The 17,908-nt window shown below is 59.6% G+C and overlaps 1 protein-coding gene across 5 annotated transcripts in view; it reads right to left on the bottom strand.

The window, feature by feature from the left end:
• The window catches only part of BAIAP2 (BAR/IMD domain containing adaptor protein 2), a 62,700-nt gene extending 61,286 nt beyond the window's left edge, over window positions 1–1,414 (bottom strand). For all 5 annotated transcript variants that reach the window (XR_008294331.1, XM_027052283.2, XM_027052284.2 and 2 more), the window contains exon 1: window positions 1,241–1,414. Coding sequence is in view for 4 of the 5 variants with exons in the window: in XM_027052283.2 (XP_026908084.1) it covers window positions 1,241–1,294 (54 nt within the window). In the remaining variant the exon portion in view is untranslated. The remainder of the gene's footprint in view (window positions 1–1,240) is intronic.
• Window positions 1,415–17,908: the final 16,494 nt, after the last annotated feature.

Below are 17,908 nucleotides of genomic sequence, written 5' to 3'. Positions count from 1 at the left end.
ACACAAAACCCCAGAGGCTGTTCCTTTTCCGTGCCGAGTCCTCAGCCGTCTTTGACTCATGTTTACCAGCAGCTCCAACATGGCTCCAGAGCTGACTTACTCAATCCCAACCCGGCTTCAGAATTCCTGCCATGACCCAGCTCTAACTTGAAACCCTACGTGAGAAGCCGCGTTACCGGACAGTCTGCCACCCGAAACCCAGCTGAAAGAAAAGGGGGCCACCTGGGAGGTCTCCCTCTGGCTGGCCACAGCCTGAGCCAGCCTAAGGGGGAGGGCCTCACAGGCCACTGGCTAAGGAGGCACAGCCACAACCGTTAACACAATTGGGGGCCCTGCAATCCCATTTAGTGGCCGTGAACCAGCAGCCACGGCGTAAACACCTGAATCTCCCAGCCCACCACTTAACCTTCAGATACAGTTCTGAAATAAGCAGCCTTTGTAAGAGGATTGCTGTGGACGCCCAGGGCCGATTCTCCCTCTGGAGAAAATGCCCGCCTGGGACTGCACTGGGCCCTGAGCCCCTGGGAGCCTGGGTCTGTTTTACTGGGGGTGAGGGTCTAAACCGAGAAAACAGACGCTGGAGAAACAGAAACCCAAGGGCCTGTTAACCTCGACAAGGCACAAAATGACCAGGAAGGGGGCCTCCGAGGGATCTTCCCGCGGGGTTCCGCGGGCTCAGACGTGACAGCGACAGTGTGCAGAGGAGGACGCGAACCCCACTCTCCACACACATCAGAGGCAGGCGCGCCAGCCTCCTACACAATTAGTCTTCTCCTCCGCGGTTACATAAGATGATGGATTATCTGTCCACCCCTCCAACCTGCCCGCGCGCGACCTCCCACCTGGGGCCCCGTCCATCACTGCCCGAGAAGGAGTTGCGGAAGGGGAAAGCCTGTTGAGGAGAAAGTGCCCAAAGGCTTGCGTAACCTGGCTGGAGGGGCCGCCACGGGGCCATCACGCCGTCCGGGGTGCAGGGCGACGCGCGGCGCGGCCCCTTGGACCCCCGGCGGCCCCCGCCCCGCTCCACTCCGGTCCGAGGGGCCCCGTCCCCCGGGCGCCGGCGCGGACGCGCGCGGAAGGGGCGCGCGGGGGCGACGCAGGGCTGCCGGGGCGGGGGGCTCCTGAGCCCACCTGCGAACGAGCGGCTGGCGCCGGGTCCCCGCTGCCGCTCCGAGAAGACCCCCAAGGGCCCAGGGGCCGCCCCGGTCGGGGCCGGGCGCGCGGACGGCGCGGGGCTCACCTTGTAGACATTTTCCGTGAGCCGGTGCATCTCCTCCGTGCGCGACAGCGACATGGTGCTGGTCCGGCGGCACCGCGGAGCGGAGCGGGGGCACGGGCGACGGCGGCGACGGAGGCGGGCGCGGCAGGAACGGGCGGGCAGCGCGCGAAGCCGGACCAGAAACGCGGCACCCCGCCGGCGGCCGCCTTTATAACCACCCAGGCCCCGCCCCCCGCAGGCTCCGCCCCCCGCACCCGGATCACCGCCCCCGGCCGCCCGCCCCCGCCCTGCCGCGCCGCTGCCAGGCAACCGGCAGGCCCCGCCCCCGCACCGCCCTTCCCATTGGTAGGTTCCGGAGATGGAGGAGGAGGCGGGGCCCGCGGGACGGCTGAGGGCAGCAATTGGCCGGTAGCGCTGTCGATCGCGGGGGAGGAGGTGGAGGCGCGGCGCGGGCCTCGGCCCTGGGAACAGCCTGGGGGCCGGGCGACAGCCGGGCTGGGGGCGGGGCGGCGTGGGCCGGTGGCGCTGGAGGCGGAGAGCGGAAGGTGGGCGAGAGCGCGTGGGGGCGGCTCTTCGCTGAGTCGCGAGTCGGGGCGGCCCCTGGGCGCCGCTCCCTGCTAGTGGCGGGGGGCGCGGGCTCGCGCAGGGCTGGGGAGAGTTCCTGGGCAGCCGGCCGCGCGGGCGGAGTGAATGATGGGGAGAGGCCGGCACGCAGCCGCACGGTCCGGCCCGGACCCGGAGTTTTGGGAGGTAAGTCTGCGAGACGGCGGAGACTCGGGCCACGGGGAGGATGGGCCCTGGGGAGGATCCTGAGACGGAAGGATACTGGGGGGGTGGTACCTAACGGGGGTGGACTCTGGGGAGGACGCTGGGAAGGCTGGACCTTGGGAGGGGGTGGTGCTCTGCGGGAAGACCCTGGGAGGGGAGGACCCTGGAAGGGGTGAGCATGGGGGTGGGGTAGGCCCTGAGGAAAACCCCGGGGAGGGGCACCCTGGGGCTCGGGGAGGAGAACTTGCCAGGAAGATGGTAGAGGGGGCGGATGGGGGGTGGGGAGAGAACCCTGTGGAGAGGACGGCGGGGGACCCCTAGGGAAGGAGAGGACCCTGTGATGGCAGACGACCCTTGCTGGGGGCAGTTTCTTTGGGGAGGGAGGACCCTGTGGGTGGAGGAGAGCCTTCCTTGAAGGATCAAGGGGCCAGAGCTGCCTAGTTTTCCAGGGAGGTTCCAACCGGGGAAGCTGACCATGCTGGCACACAGGGATCCCAGTACAATTCCTTTGAAAAAACATTTATATAAATTAGAGTTGCATTTGGAGGAATTATTTGCTTTACGTTGTGAAACACCAGATCTGAGTGTTTCCCTATAACAAAGCCCTGACATTGTGCCAGCGTCCCATCCAGGATGGTCACTCATACTTTCCCTTCAAGCCCAGGTGCCCAGGGAGACATAGCCCCACAAGACATCAGTCCGACAGACCGGGACTAAGGCAAGTCCCGAAGTCACAGCCAGCCTACCAGGACCCAGGTGGACCGCATTCTGCTTCGTAGGATCATCCCGAAGAAAGGACAGCAACGTGCAGGACGAGGTTGCCTGCCCTCCTGTCTGCAAGCCTTCCGTCACAGGCAGATTCTTTTTGGTTGAATTTCCTTCCTGAAACCAGCTGTGGCTTCCTCTTCTTTATTTGTTGTTTGCAGTTTTAAAAGTAGACTCTTGCGTTTATAGGTTTGGGATTCTTTTGGTTGTAAGTGACAGAAAGCAGTTCAAACCGGCTCTGACGACTGGGATATTTATCTGCTTGTGTGGCTGTGAAGTTACGGTTGTCTCCTTCCCCTTCTTTCTCTTTCCTTCCCGGCCACCATGGTGTGGTGCACGCTTGCATCCCGCCGGCCTTAGGACCAGCGTCTGTTGAACTGACCGGGGACAGGGGCTGAGGTGGAGCTGGGTGGGGGCGGGGTAGAGCTGGCTGCTGCTTGCCCAAAGGGAAGTGACGTGGTTGGGGTCAGAAGAATGACAGGTGGAAGCCGGCAGGAAAACCGGGGAGGGGGTGGGGAGGGGTATAGTCTGGAGAGTCCTGGGCTGGCTGCTCCCCTCAGTCTCAAGACAGTGGAGGGAGGAGAGAGTCCTCTCCTGAGAAGCATCTGTAGTCCTAAGCACCGCTCCACTCTCTGGAAGGTTCTGCCCTTGACTACCGTTCTCCTGCCCGAGGGCATGCTCCCCTTTGGTAGCAGCTGAGGTAGGGGAGCCACTCCGAGCCTGGCCTGCCTTCCAGCAGCCATCCTGGGCCTCTCCCCCTCCCTGGCAGCTGGGCAGGAGGTGAGCGGTGGGGGAGGGGCGCTGTCAGCACCCTGCCGCAAGTGGAACTGAGCGAGCCTCTCGTGGAGTGTCACCCAGAAAGCGAGCGGGGCTGATGGCAGGCACAGAGTGAGACGCGGGCGAGGCTGTCCTATCAAGACCTGGAGACCTGGACCCGGCCTGGCGGCCTCTCCGAGCCACCAGACTCCAGAAAGGTCTCCAGCATAGGCGTGCTCAGTCCTTCAGCTGTGAGGAGGGGTCTTAGCCCCCCACCCCCACCCCGCCAGGAGACCACCAGTGTTCTCTGGGGGTTTTCTTACTTCTGTGGAAGCTCTTTCACGTGGTGATGGTGTCTGGGGCCGGGGCTGAGGACCAAGGGTAAGGTCCTAGGGCCTGAGTGGTGGACGAGACGAGATGGTGGGCGGGGTACTGACAGGTCAGCAGCAGCACCAGCTCCCAGGACTTAGGGGGCCACCCTTGTCTTGGCACCTCTTTCTTTTGGAAGTGTTCAGGGCCCTTTATAAGCCCCACCTTGTTCCTTCTCCTTAACTCAGAGTGTGTTGGGGGCTGTGGGATCCAGCCCCTGGCCCGGGGGTTGGCACTCGGGGCAGCTGGGAAATCATCACCCCGCCTTGGGGTCTGGCCCACCCCCTCCAACACCGGCCAGAGCAAGGCATTGTCACGATGGAGAAGTCTGAGAGGACCAGCGCCAGCCAAGATGGGCGGTCCCAGCACCCCCGGAACAGGGTGGTGGTCTTTCTGCACTTGGGGCAGGGCTGAGGGGCAGCTGGTGTCCCCGAGGAAGCAGGTGCACTGGCACTCTGTTTCCCTGTCACTTCTGATCATTGGTCCTCACCTCTGCGGTCTGCGCCACCAGGGAGGCGTGTAGCCATGGGGATCTTCAGCACGTAGCTCTGAACCAGAGGGCCCTCCCCCCGCCCCAGCCCCGCACACCGGCCCCGGGCCCCCCGTGCATGCAGGGTGCCGGGCTGCAGTCAGAGGCGAGAGCCTGACCGTGTGGTGCTGCGGACGCCGACTCCGGCTCAGCAGACCCCAGCCTGGGCGGCCCAGGAGACAAGGCTGCAGGCAGGGAGAATAAAAGTGCGTCTCCTCATCAGCTTATTTTTAGGCGTGTTATGTAAGTGGTTCCATCTCAGCGTCGCGTAGGGAGGGGGGTCTCAGATTTAATTACAGGATGACAGCCTTTGCTTTTCAAGCAAGCTGTCCTCCTGGCAGGGAGGCACAAGGATTTGTGAATTTTTGCTAAACAGAAGGCGCCCTTTCTGAGGTGGCCGCCCAGCAAAACTTTGAAGGGTTTTTGCCACATCTCTCTGTCCTGCCTAACCTGGTTTGGGCTGGGTTTGGCCTACAGGGTGGCCATTTGTCTCGGATCACCGGGACATCTGTGCTTGGCAAGGGGGCTGTTTCTCTCTCCCTCCGCCTCCCCCTTCCACCCCGCTCTCAGAGAAGGAGCCACCCAATCCAGATTTCTCTTCCTTTTTTTCCTTCCTGGATTCAAGCACTTGTAATCAGTAACCAGAAAGTTCCAGAGCAGGAAGGACGGGCATCCCTAGCAGGACCTCATCTTTCCTGTCTGCCCTGGCCTACACCACTGACATCCCCCCCCCACGCCCCTCCAGCCTCCCGTCCGTGCCAGGTGCCCCTGGTGATTGGCCTGGGCCATGTCACCGGCACAACTGTCCGAATTGTGTTCAGAGGACTGTTTTCTGGTTCCTGGCCAGGCCCACACGCTTTGTGACTGTCAGCAGTATCAGCAAGAAAGCCGGAGCCGCCCGGAGCGGGAAGCTCACAGGCTCGGGGGGAGTCCTGCCTGCCACCAGCAGGAAGGTCACCTCAGCGGCCTCCGGCACACCGTGGCTTTGTCCGGCACAAAAGGAGAGCCGTGTTTCCTGCCACTGGGTGAGGCCTGACCTCTCCCAGCTGGGTGTGCTGTTGAGGGAGGGAGTGGACGCAGAGGACAGGAAGAGTTGGTACCGGGAGCCAGTCACTGAGACAGCCCGGCGGGGCTTGGGCACTGCCATAGCCTCTTCCGGCCCCACCTGGGTGGAGGTGGGCCGTGGCAGCTGCCGCAGAACATGGGGATGATTCAGGGTGCAGACAGCAGGAAAGCACCAAGGGGCGCCTGGGTGGCTCAGTCGGTTAAGCGCCCGACTTCGGCTCAGGTCGTGATCTCATGGCTCACGAGTTCGAGCCCCGAGTGGGCTCTGTGCTGACAGCTCAGAGTCTGGAGCCTGCTTCGGATTCTGTGTATCCTTCTTGATCTGCCCCTCCCCTGCTCATGTTCTGTCTCTGTCTGTCTCTCTCAAAACTAAATAAAAACATTAAAAAAAAAAAAGAGGAAGAGGAAGAAGGAAAGCACTGAGAACTGTGTCTGGCATGTGGCAAGCCCTTAAATGGTCTAGAGATTATCGTTGTTAGCCCTTAGACGGACATTTCTAGAAAGCACCAGATGCCATGTAGAAAGGCACATGAGAAGCCGTCTCAAGAAGTCTCCCCGGCCCTTGAGTGTGTGCTGTGCAGGGCCACCTCCCTCTCGAGAGCACAGGAGGAGGGAGAAGGAGCTTTACCGGGAGACAGACAGGCGGGCCAGGTCGCAGCTGCAGTTGGGCATCGCGGTGATCACGCGTGGCCCTTCAGCTCTGTGGTCTACCTCCCGGAACCCTGTCACCCCCGTGTAACCTCCAGACACATCCCAGCGGAGGGATGGCCCCAGCAGCCTCAGAACTGCCCGGCCACGGGAAACCAGGGACGTGAGACACGGCTCAGCCCAGAGGCCCCAGGGGAGACGTGACGATGGGGCAACAGGAAAACCAAGGACACCTGAGCAGAGTATGGACTTTGGTTGACAGCAGCGAACCCATAGGAGTTTGTGATTATTGACACACTCTGTGTGCCAACGGGAGGTGTTGGCGGGAAACAGGCGAGGGGGGGGGGGGGACAGGATCTTTGCAGTAATTATATAAATTGAAAACTGTCCGGAAATTAAAAGTTTCTTAAAAGGGGGGGTGCACCAGCCCCTACCTGGCCTGTATCTCACCTGAGACCCCTGCCTCTGTGGGAACAGCAGGTGGAGCCGTCGTCCCTCCCCTCCCCTCCCCTCCCCTCCCCTTCCCTCCCCTCCTGGAGCCCGGTCTGTGGACAGCAGCTCGTGCAGGAGGCCGGCGCAGGGCCCCAGTGTGCGGCCCTGCATGGCCCGGACAGGCCAGGGCCAAGGCCAGGAAGGGGTGAGCCCGGGCTGACCTGCCACTCCAGGTGAGGGCTCTCCCCTCCTCCCCCCCAGGTGGTTACCTAGATTTGTTCTTGCCCCCAAACCTGCTCATCTTGGCCTGCACACAGTTTAAAGGCTTTCTTCTCTGTAACTAAAATATTGCCCCTGGACAGGACGGATTCCTCGTGGGCCTGCAGGGATCTGTGCCGTTACCTTGTCTGTCCCGGGAGGGAGCACGGGGTACGTGCCCTTGAGGGAGGTGTGAGTGAGCTGGGCTCTCTCCAGGCTGCCCCGCACAGACGGAGCACAGACGGAGACGGAGGAGGGCAGGACAGGCTCAGGTGTGGCTTCAGGCCCCTCCTGGTCCCCTAGAAAGGCAGCCTAGAATGTTCTCCGTTCTCCGCTTCCCCCAGCTTCCCTCCTGGCCAGACCTGGAGGGGCTGGAGGGGGCTCCCTGCGTGTGGGGGAGCCAGGAGGTGCCGGCCCTGAGGCAGGGCTGGGTGGGAGAGGTTCCCCAGCAACCGGCGGCCCCTTTACATAATCACTGCGCCTCGGCGTGACTCCAGGGGCCGTGGGAGGCAGCGCGGGGGTGAGTGCCGGGGCGCGAAGAGGCTCAGAGTTTCTCTGGGGGCTCCTCCCCCCTGCAGCTTAGCGTCATTTCGCGTCTGCCAGCTCAGTCACCCACCTGCCGATTAGAATACGTTAACTGACAATGCAGATTTAAATAGCCCAGGCAGGTGACGCGGGCGCCCCCATACCTGGGCCTCCCCAGGCCAGGTGAGGCCGGAGGCCGGAGGGGGGGGGGTCGCCTGAGCTGACGAAGGGACAGCGGCAGGGAGACCCACGCCCATCGGGCACACCCAGCTTTGGTGCGGCCCTCCAGCCGGTGAGCGGGACCCTGAGGTTCCCGCGCCTCCGTCAGAAGGAGATTAGCGGTGAGGAGGCCCCGGGCACACACGACCATGGCTGGTCACTCCGCTGCCCCGGGGGCACAGGGAAGACGCTGGCGTCACACGCACTTGCTGCCTCTCTGTCCGGAGACACAATCTTGGTGTTCCTCTCTCTGCTTCTCAACGGACTTATGCCGGCCGGACAGTGATCTGGAAGGTGTTTTGGAGCAGAGAGGAGGGGACGTGTTCTCTGGAGTCTGGACTTGGAGGACGGCCTGGAAAGCGGGGCCTTGCCTGTCCCCAGCCCCCCGGCGCCGCCAGGAGACTGCAGACGGCGCTGCCTGGCGCACAGATGGCCCCCCGCCCAGGGCGGCCGCTTCTAATTTCGGCTGCCGGAGGCTCCGAGCACTCTTTTTTTATTCCGTGTTTATTTAAAGCCGGATTTTAAAATGCTGCCTTCAGCCCTGAAATCTGACTTTTTCTTCTCACTGCAGATCCTAAACCCACCCGGGGGCGGGGGGTGCGTTAAAGCCCACTCGGGCTGGGCCTGCAGGTCTCCCTGACGGCGTGCGCACAGGCGTCTGCTCCACTGGCCGGGGTCGTCCTGTAAGAGCTGCCCGGCGTCGAGTCCCTGATGCCCGACTCCAGCCGCCCTCCAGACTCCCTGCCTGGGGTGGCCCCTCCCCTGGGCCAGGCGTGTCCCCCTGGAGGTGGCACAGGGACCAGGTGGGTGGCTTCGACGCTGCTCTTCCTGGCGGTCAGGCCAGCCCCCTTCTCACATGGTTAGGAACCCAGGACATCCAGGGGGCGAACCCGCTGTGTCCCCACACTGCTGGGCCGTGTGCATGTGCTGGACAGCGGGACAGCTTTGTGGCACCGGCAGGGTGACCCACAGGCCCAACCGGAGGGGGGTGACGGGCACGCAAGAGATGTGAAATCCTGTCCTCCTGGGTAGCACATAAGAACCGTGACCTCTTCCTGTAGCTTGCCCTAGAATGTGCTAGAATAAGTGTGATAGAACCGGACAGGCAGAAGGTAGAGCTGGCCGAGGGGTGTGCGGGTGGACACCTGTGTGTGGGACATGGTGTTCGGAAGCCACAGAAGCACCTGGCCCCTGGCCGGGGCTCGGTGGGCAGCAGGCTGGGGACGCTGGGCCAGTCCCTTCAGCAGCCGGGCCAGGACACAGGCTGGAGTTGGTGCGGGGGCAGCTGGGGCCCCCGAGGGGCTCCTCTTGCAGCCAGAGTTGGGCACTTGTGGCAACAGCTGAAAACCGCCGCCAGCTTTCATATCCCAAGGAAGCGTGGAGGGTTTCAGAATTGCTTCCCTGGCAGGTCTGGCCAGAAAGTAATGTGATTTTGAGAAAAAGTATTTTAGTGTCAAGCTTGAGAATATTATCCATCCCATCAGGCTTTTTTCTGTTTTTCTCTCCCAAGTTGGAAGAAACATATTATCTCTACAGAGGGTCCTGGAAAACTTGGCTCCGCGTGACATTTAACCCCCGGTCCAGCCTTGTGACTTTTGCCGGGTGTCACTGCCAGTTCACACCCGGGTTTGGGGGTTTTCTCTGTGCCCCGGGATCCAGCAGCCCTTTGCGCAGCCTCGGGCCCGGTTCTCCGAGCCCCTGGGGCCGGCGGTGGTGCATTTAGTTGCAATATTCCTTCATGGTTCGGTTCTGCGTGAGGAGAGTGAGGGCCGAGACTTGCAGACGGGACACAGGCTCCATCAGAGGCACGTCGCTGGGACGCGGAGCTGGTAACGTGCAGGCGGCCCGGACGGGAGCGTCAGCCTCAGGGCGGCCCCGCGGTGTTCTCTGGACAGGCACCCGCGTGTCGGCTGAGGTAGGCGCAGAGGGCTGAGGGTGCAGGCGCGGGGCAACCTGTGTTGAGCTCTGGCTGCGGGAGCCGGGCCCCTGCCTGGGCTGCCGGCGGGGCGTCGGGGCCGGGACTCCACATCGAGGAGCCTTCGCTGCCACCTGGTGGTCAGTCCAGAAAGTGATGCTGACGCTGGGCCGGGCCCGGCAGGGTGTGGCCGGGTGGGTGGGGCGGGGCCGGGTAGGACCGTGCAGGGCGGGCCGAGTGGATGGGGCGTGGCCGGGTGGGTGGGGCGCAGCCGGGCGGGGCGGGGCCAGGCCGTGCAGAGGGTCCTCGAGGACAGCCGGGGCGGGGGGCGGGTACGGGCTGCAGGGCGTGGACAGGACGGGGTCAGGGACGGGGCGGTCGCCGCAGGCTCAGGCGGTGGCTGCAGGGCTCCGGTCTGAGGCCCGGCCAAGCCACAGACCTCCCTGGAGTGCCCCCCGCCCCGTGGCCCAGCGAGGAAGGAGAGGTCACGCGTTTGAGAGAGGCCGCTCAGTGTGGCGCAGACGCTGCCTGGAGCCTGCGGAGGGGACGCGTGGTGGGTGGTGTGGTCTCCCCTGGCAAGTTAGGCTGTGCCACGAAAATTGCTCGCTGTAACCTGTGCTGTCCAAGAGCCCTGTGACATCTCGTTTCAAGATGGAGGTAGAAGTCACATGACAAAATAAATTCGCTTAAGGTACACAATGCAGTCCACGTTAGAGGCACGTAGGGCATTCACAGTGCTGTGCAAACCACCACCTCGATCCAGTTCCGAGCATCTCGTCAGCCCAGTGGGAGCCCCATCCCCACCCGCGGTCCGTCCCTGCTCCTCTGGCCAGCGTCCGGCATCTGCGTCTGTGTTTGCCTGTCCTGGACACGTCCTATCCCTGGAATCCCGTGGCGTGCGTGTGGCTTATGGCTCGGAGGTCCATCCGTGTCGCGGCAGGTGTCCGCTCTCACCCCTTTCCACAAACGGCTGAGCCCTCTTCCACCGCGTTTTGCTTCTCCCTGGGCCAGGGGTGCGTCGTTGATGGTTTCCACCTTCGGGGGGCTGTGACCATGCATGCGTGTGCAGGTTTTCAGTTCCGTGGTGTGTGAATCTAGGGCTGGCTGGAACTGCTGATGATTTTTTGTTTAGCTTTTTGAGGAACCACCGGGCTGTTTTTCCCAGTGACTCGCGATCTCGCAGCCCCGATCTCTCCGCGTCCTCCTCCTCCTCCTCCTCCTCGGCAACTCTCGTTATTTGTTCTTTGATGCTGGCCCCCGTGGTGGACGTGAAGTGGCGTCCCGCTGTGGCTTTGATTTGCATTTGCCTGATGCCTCATGACATTGAGCGTCTTTTCATGTGTCTAGCACCTTTCTTAAAGGAACCAGACTTCTCCAGAGTTCCGTGGCTTCGCTTCAGAACCCCATCAGGGAGGCGACCATCGGAGGCCAGCCAGCTCCTCTCAGAGGCTTTTGCCCAAATCTCGGTTCCCCCAGCTCACTAGGGGACTCCCTGGGCCCGGTCAGGTGCGCTCCCAGCCCAGGCTGGGTCCCAGAAGCAGCAGGGACCACGGGCCCCTCTATGAGCTGAGCACTTCCTATGTGCCATCAAGATGAAGCCCCTCGGCCTGATGAGGGTGGTGTGTGTGAGCTGACGGTCCCGGGCCGTCCTGGTACCTGAGATGTTTGTGAGGCCCTGTGGACCTTCTGCCCAGCACTCTGAGTGCGGAAATAGGGCAGCTGCTCTCAGACATGCAGAGTGAATGGAGTCCTGACCTGTTGCCTGCAGACGCCTTGGGTGGGAGCCCAGACCATCTGCGGCCCTGGCAGGACCGTGCTGCCAGGTGGTGGCCGGGAGCCAGGGAGCCGGGCTCGAGCCACGCACCCGAGGCATCTGACCACCAGCCCACAGGACAGGTGGGGTGGGACCAGCCTTCAGCCCTGTCACACTGAGGCCCGCACCCTGGAGTGGCTTTCCCGGGGCCACGAGACCTTCCCCACCAGGGCACTGGGACGCCGCACCTGTCAGTTCTGGCGGTCAAGAGCCTCAGACTTGGGGAGAAATGGGCCTTGTCCAAAGGTCAGGTGGGTGACGGGGTCCCCGGGAGACCCGGAGAGAGAACGCTGGCAGTGGCCACCCGGTCCATCAAACAGTGGCCCAGTGCTGGGAATGCGCCCCTGACCCAGGGTCACTGCTGAGCTGTGCCGCGGCCCTCCCTGCCTCCCAGACTGCTCCCGTCCGAGGCTCAGCCTCCCCGTCCTCTGGCACGCCATCTGGCCCGGCTCCCCACGGTGACGGACCCGACCCGGGAAGGGGACCTGACGCCCGTGGTGCCCGCTGCCGACGCCTGGACCCCTCTCCTGTCCGCTCTCTGGGCACCACACACGGCCCAAAAGATCACACTTGGGGACGTGTGTGTGCACTTGTTGTTAAACTGTGGAAACCATCAGAAGCCCTTTTCTTCCTCAGTGCGGCCAGCCCTTCGAAGTCTGTGTGTCAGAGGGAGGCCCGCCTGAAGGTCCCTCACCCGCCCCCATAAAGAGCTGCCAATACCGGAAGGCCTGTGCATCGGATTAATTTCGCAAAGCAGGCACAGGCAAGGTCTCCAGACGGGTGCCCGGAGAGGCCCCCTCTGACAGGATGAGAGCGGGATTTTGTCGTTTGTCCCGTTCTCGGCGCGGGAGTGGTCTACCACATCCCCCTGGGCAGTGGAAGTCTCTTTCCCACGTTTAAAGTTTCAATCTCGGCCGCCAGGTGTTCATGGCTCGTGAATGGAAATAGACATGTCGCCACAACTAGAAAGTTTCCTTTCTTCCTTCCTAGCACATGTGCATTTTATTTCTCTCTTGATGATACTGATTAGGACCCTCAACGTGATGTCGAACAGAAGTGGTCAGAGAAGTCCCCTTGCCTGGCTCCTGATCTTATGGGGGAATAGCATTCAGCCCTTTGCCATTAAGCCTGCTGTTAGCTGCAGGATGTCGCAGATGCCTGTTGCAGAGAGAGAGGGAGACACAGAACCCAAAGGAGGTTCCAGGCTCCGAGCTGTCGGCACAGAGCCCGACGCGGGGTTCGAACTCATGAGCCGTGAGATTGTGACCTGAGCCGAAGTAGGACGCTCAACCGACTGAGCCACCCAGGCACCCCTAATGTTTATTTATTTTTGAGAGAGAGACAGAGACAGAGACAGAGTATGAGTGGGGGAGGGGCTGAGAGAGAGGGAGACACAGAATCCGAAGCAGGCTCCAGGCTCCGAGCTGTCGGCACAGAACCTGACCCGGGGCTCGAATTCACGAACCGCCAGACCGTGACCTGAGCCGAAGTCGGACGCTTAACCGACTGAGCCACCCAGGCGCCCCTGCAGATGCCTTTTATAAAGAAATTCCCTTTTTTCCTAGTTGGCTGGTTTTTAAAAAAATCATAGGTGTTGAAAGTTGTCAAATGCTTTTCCTGCATCTACTGAGATGTTGTCAGATTTTCTTCTTTAGTCTGTTGACATTGTGAATTACAGTGATTGATATTTATGTGCTGCACCTACCGTACATTTCCAGGATAAACCACATTGGATTTGTCCCAGAATAAACAGGTTACTCCAGGATAAAGACCCCTTCTTACACATTCCTGGATTCAGTTTGCTAATATTCTGCTGAGCACATTGGGAAGCCCCCGTCGCCTGCTTTCCCCAAGTCTGTGCAGAATTGCTATGATGTCTTCCTTTCGTATCTGGCAGGACCTAATTTCCTCAGTAGATAGGACTGTGTGGTCCCTCAGTGTGGCCTTGAGTGCACCGGGCAGTGTGTGGCTTTCCAGGGATTGGCCCATTTCTTCTAGATTGATAAATTTACAGGCACAAAATCGTAATATTTCTTTAATATCCTTCTAATGTTTCTAGGGTCTAAAGTGATGTTCCCTTTCATTCCTGATGTTGTCACTTGGGTCTCCTTTGTCCTGGTCAGTCTGGCTCAGGGTTTATCAAACTGACTGAGCTTTCATAATAACCGCTTTTTGCTGTCAGTGATTCTTCTTTAATGTTTTTGTTTTCCTTGATGTCTGCTATCATTTCCTTTGTTCTGATTACTTTGGATTTAATTTGCTTTTTTCCTAATTAATTTAAGTAAAAGTTTAGCTCATTGATTAGAAACCTTTCCTTAAAGGAATTTTTTTTTATGTTTACTTATTTTTGAGAGAGACAGAGCGTGAGAGGGGGAGGGGCAGAGAGAGGAAGACACAGAATCGGAAGCAACTCCAGGTTCTGAGCTGTCAGCACAGAGCCCGACGCGGGGCTCAAACCCACAAACTGTGAGAGCATGACTAGCGCCAACGTCAGATGCTTAGTCAACTGAGACATGCAGGTGCCTTAGAAACTTTCCTTTTTGTTTTAATTTATTGTGTGAGAGAGAGAGGGAGAGAGAGAGAGAGAGAGAGAGAGAGAGAGAGAGAGCGCATGCACACACAGAGCCCAATGAAGGGCTTGATCTCAGGGACTGTGAGATCATGCCCTGAGCTGATATCAAGAGTCGGACGCTTAGCTGACTGAGCCACCCAGGCGCCCCAAAACTTTTCTCTTCTTAAAAAAGATATAAGTGTTTAGTATTGTGAATTTCCCTTAGAGGAAAGCACTGCTTTAGCTACAACCCATAAACGTTAATGTCTTCACTTTCATTCGATTCAAAATACTTTCTCATTCCCCTTGTGAATTCCTCCCTAACCCATTCGTTATTTAGTATCTGTGGGTCTTCCCGAGATGTGTCACTGGTTTCCAGTCATTACGTCGTGGTCTGGGAGCATGCTGTGTAGGATTTCAATTTTTTTTAAGTTTATTTGGGTTTTACTGCCGGGCACAGAGCGTGGCGGTGCTGGCGGGCGTCCGCGTGCACTTGACCAGTGCGCTCTGCTGCTGGCGGCTCCAGCCCGGCCGGGGTCTGGCCTGGAGGACCGTGTCTCCTCACAGGATGGGCGCCTACCCTCCAAGGGACTCTCGGTGCTTCAGTTCTGCCAGGCTTTGCTTCTCGTGCGCTGAGGCTGCCGTTCCCTGGGTACTCACCTGGGATCGTTAGGCCTTCTTTGATCACGTAACCTTCCCCCTCCCCCGCCCCGTCTCCTTCTGAAATACACACTGTCGGTGACGTAACCATTCTACCTTCCCCTGGATTGGCGCTTCCCAGGTGCACTTCCCTTGTTCTGACCCGCCTTTGTATGTAAAGTGGGCTTCTCACAGCAGAGCCAGGCACTTTGTTGTTGCTCTCAATTCCAGTTTGTCAGTCTGTCTGCAATCGGTGTGTTTGCGCTGATGTTTAATGGAGTTAAGAACTGAATTTAGATTCCCCGCTTTATTGTTGTGTTGGCCCCTAGGTCCTCCCCTCTCCTGCCTCCTGTCGGATTATTTGAAAACCTTAGTATCCCACTTTACCTCCTGACTCTGGGGCTGGATCTCTGCACTTTGGCTGCACTAGAGATTTCCACATACCTGCCACCCCTCCCGCAGCCGATTTGGGCTGCACTGTGGAGGCCTCACCCCTACCCTCGTGGCACGGTTGCCCTGCATTCACGGGGGCTGAAAAATCCCACCTGCGTTGTAAGTTTTGCTTTCAACGGTCACATGTATCTTCGAAAACGTAAAAGGGAAAATTATCTTTCCTATTAGCTATCGACCATTTCTGTTGTTTTTCCTCCATCCCTGAAGACACACGTCTCCAGCTGGCATCCCTGCCCGGCAGCCTGGACACGGTCTCCAGGATTTCCTTTAGGTCAGGTCTGCACGACCGGCTCTTACTTTCCCTTCGCCTAAGAGTGTCTTCATTTTCCCTTCCCTCCCACAGCATGAACTCTAGGCCGACTGTTCTTGTTTTCTGGCACTTTCAAGATCCCGTTTCCCCATCTCCCGGCCTCCGTGGTTTCTGATCAGAAGCCCGTGGTCATTCAGATTGTCACCCCTCCATTCAGGCTTCATTACTACCCATCAACTTCCAGATTTCTTTCTTTGCCTTTAGCAGTTTAATTATGACCTGTCCAGACACGGGTTTCTTTGGATTTTCCCTGTTTGGGGGTCGCTGCATTTCCTGAATCTGGACATTAGTCTTTCCCTAAACGTGAGAAATTTTCAGCCCGTCTTTCTTCAAAACGTTGTCTTCCCTGCCCTGTTTCTTCTCTCTCTCTCTTGGGGTCTAACACAATGTTGGACTTTCTGATCTTGTCACACATGTCCCCGAGGGGCAGGCTTGCCCCCAAACTTGTGTCTCTTCTCCAGACTGGATGGTTTCTGTTGGCCCATCTTCTGGCCCCATCTTCCCTCGGATGCCTCCTATCTGCTCTAGAGGCTGTTGAGTCATTGTTTAGATTTCTCCGTTCTGAAATTTGCATTTTGTTCTTTTGTATACTCCCTGCTCCTCAGCTGAGATCTTTCCATCTGTTTCCAGCGTGTTCAACTTTACCTTCTGTGACATAGTTATGATAATTGCTTTCACACGTTCTTCTGATAATTCCACCACCTGGATTTCAGAGCTGGCATCTGTTGATTGTCCTTCCCTTGGAAAGTGCTCACGTTCCCATAATTCTTTGTACATAGAGTGACTTGGGGTTGTAAACGCGGCACCTTGGCTGCCATGTTGTGTAGACTCGGGGTCAGTCCTCTGGGGAATGTGGAGCTTTGTTTTAGCAGCCTGTTAACCTGGCTGGTTCAGACCACAGGTCCTGCCGGCCTCCAGCGGCCAGTGCTCCCAGGGTTCTTGTGCATGCAAACATGGGGCGGCAAGGTCTCCGTCCTGAGTTTGGGGCGCAGCTGATGAGTGACGACAGAGAGGAGCTGGCACCACCAGAAGCCCGTGTTGTCACGATGCCTGACCCTCTGCCCAATGTCCCCAAACTCTCCCTGTGGGATGGGCAGGGTTGCAGGGAGACCCTGCGGGGTGGCCATAGGTGGGGAGGAGGCGAATGCCTCCCCAGGGCAGGGCACACAGCCGGGCCAGGGTGCCCTCATCCATCCCAGGCACCCCCCATCCCACACTGGATGCCTCCACCCCAGCCCCCCATTCTCTGCTTTTATCTACTTCCCCTGCTGCCTGTACTGGGGACAAACGCGCATCCAATTGAAGTGGTCCCAGTGCCTGGTCCTTTCCTCCCTGCCCACCCATTCTTATCCCAGGCACATGCCAGCTGCCCAGGCAGTCTTCTCTGGCCAGATGGCACCCTGTCCTGTCCCCCATAAGCCTCTCCCACCTGTTTTCCCAGCGCCCACTGATCTTGGGTAGGAAACCAGCTGGGCCACCAGGGCTGGAACTCAACATTGTAACATTCGTGGGTCCTATGTCCTTAGATTAGAACGGAGTTGGGTCAGGCTCACGGGGCTGGTGTTTTAGGACCAGGGCAGGATCAATGTGGGTCTCATCCTATCAAGGGGGGCCACCCTCGACCCTTATATGCACACACACAGGGGGCTGGCAACCTCCGAGGCCAGAGCCCAGGAGGCAGCTCAAGGTCACGTGGGGTTTGGGGGCAAAACCTCCCTTGGTGAACAAGATAAACGTGTAAAAAGAAAGGGTGATTGAGTGCTAGGCAGGATCGAACTTCTCAGACAGTGAGAGAGGACAAGGTCCCTCCTCTCCCGATTTCTAGGTTGTTGTTTCAGGAGAGGAAGGTGCCCCTTGCCCGCGCTGCTGTGGGACGGTGGCTGTGTTCCATCCCAGGGAGCGGGGGGTGCCCGGGCAGGGGGGCCAGCAGACCTGGGCAGGCTGTCCAGGCGTTCGCCAGGAGGGCAGTCAGAGCCCTGACATCCCACTAGGCAGCTCCAGTGGTGAGACCATCAGGGAGGCCAGTCTGTGCACTGGAAAGGTCAGGCTTCACAGACAAGCCCGAGCTCTGGGGTCCTGGAGAGCAGAGGGAAAGGAAAGGGGTCCACCCCGCTGGTGGGAGTCTGTCTCCCCCCAACCAGGCCATCCGTTCCCTCCACGCCCTCAGACTGGCAGCTGCAGTGGGACAGGCTCGCCGGATGGAAAGGCAGCCTGCTCCTCCTTGTCTATCAGAACTGCCCTCAGGACCCTTGTGCAGTCTTGGGGACAGGTGGCCGTGTCACCAAAAACAAATGGGTGGGGCCCTGCAGCCAGACTGGGAATGGCAATGCCAGTTTCCTGCCAAATCCCCCCAATTGGCAGAGAGCCCCCTCCTGGCTGAGGCGTGCATTACACCTGAAACTCCTGCCAACCCCCTGGCAACTTGCCTGCATCCCATCACTGAGCCCTCTGTGAAGGGCAGGGAAGCCCCTTACGTGGGACACACACCCCCATCTATTCCTTGCCGTTGCCTGCTGGCTCCCTGGGGCCTGTGGCTTCCCACCTGGGTACCGGGACTCTAAACCAGCCCCCTCCTGGAGCTGCCCAACCGACCGCCCTCCCTCACTTTGAGGGGCCTGAACTTGGCCCTGGGGAATGAGGCCGCCAGTGTCCCTTCTACGGGCAGCTGCCCGGA

Source organism: Acinonyx jubatus, chromosome E1 (assembly GCF_027475565.1).
Source record: "Acinonyx jubatus isolate Ajub_Pintada_27869175 chromosome E1, VMU_Ajub_asm_v1.0, whole genome shotgun sequence".
NCBI lineage: Eukaryota > Metazoa > Chordata > Mammalia > Carnivora > Felidae > Acinonyx > Acinonyx jubatus.
This window is presented reverse-complemented; position numbering and strand designations above follow the sequence as displayed.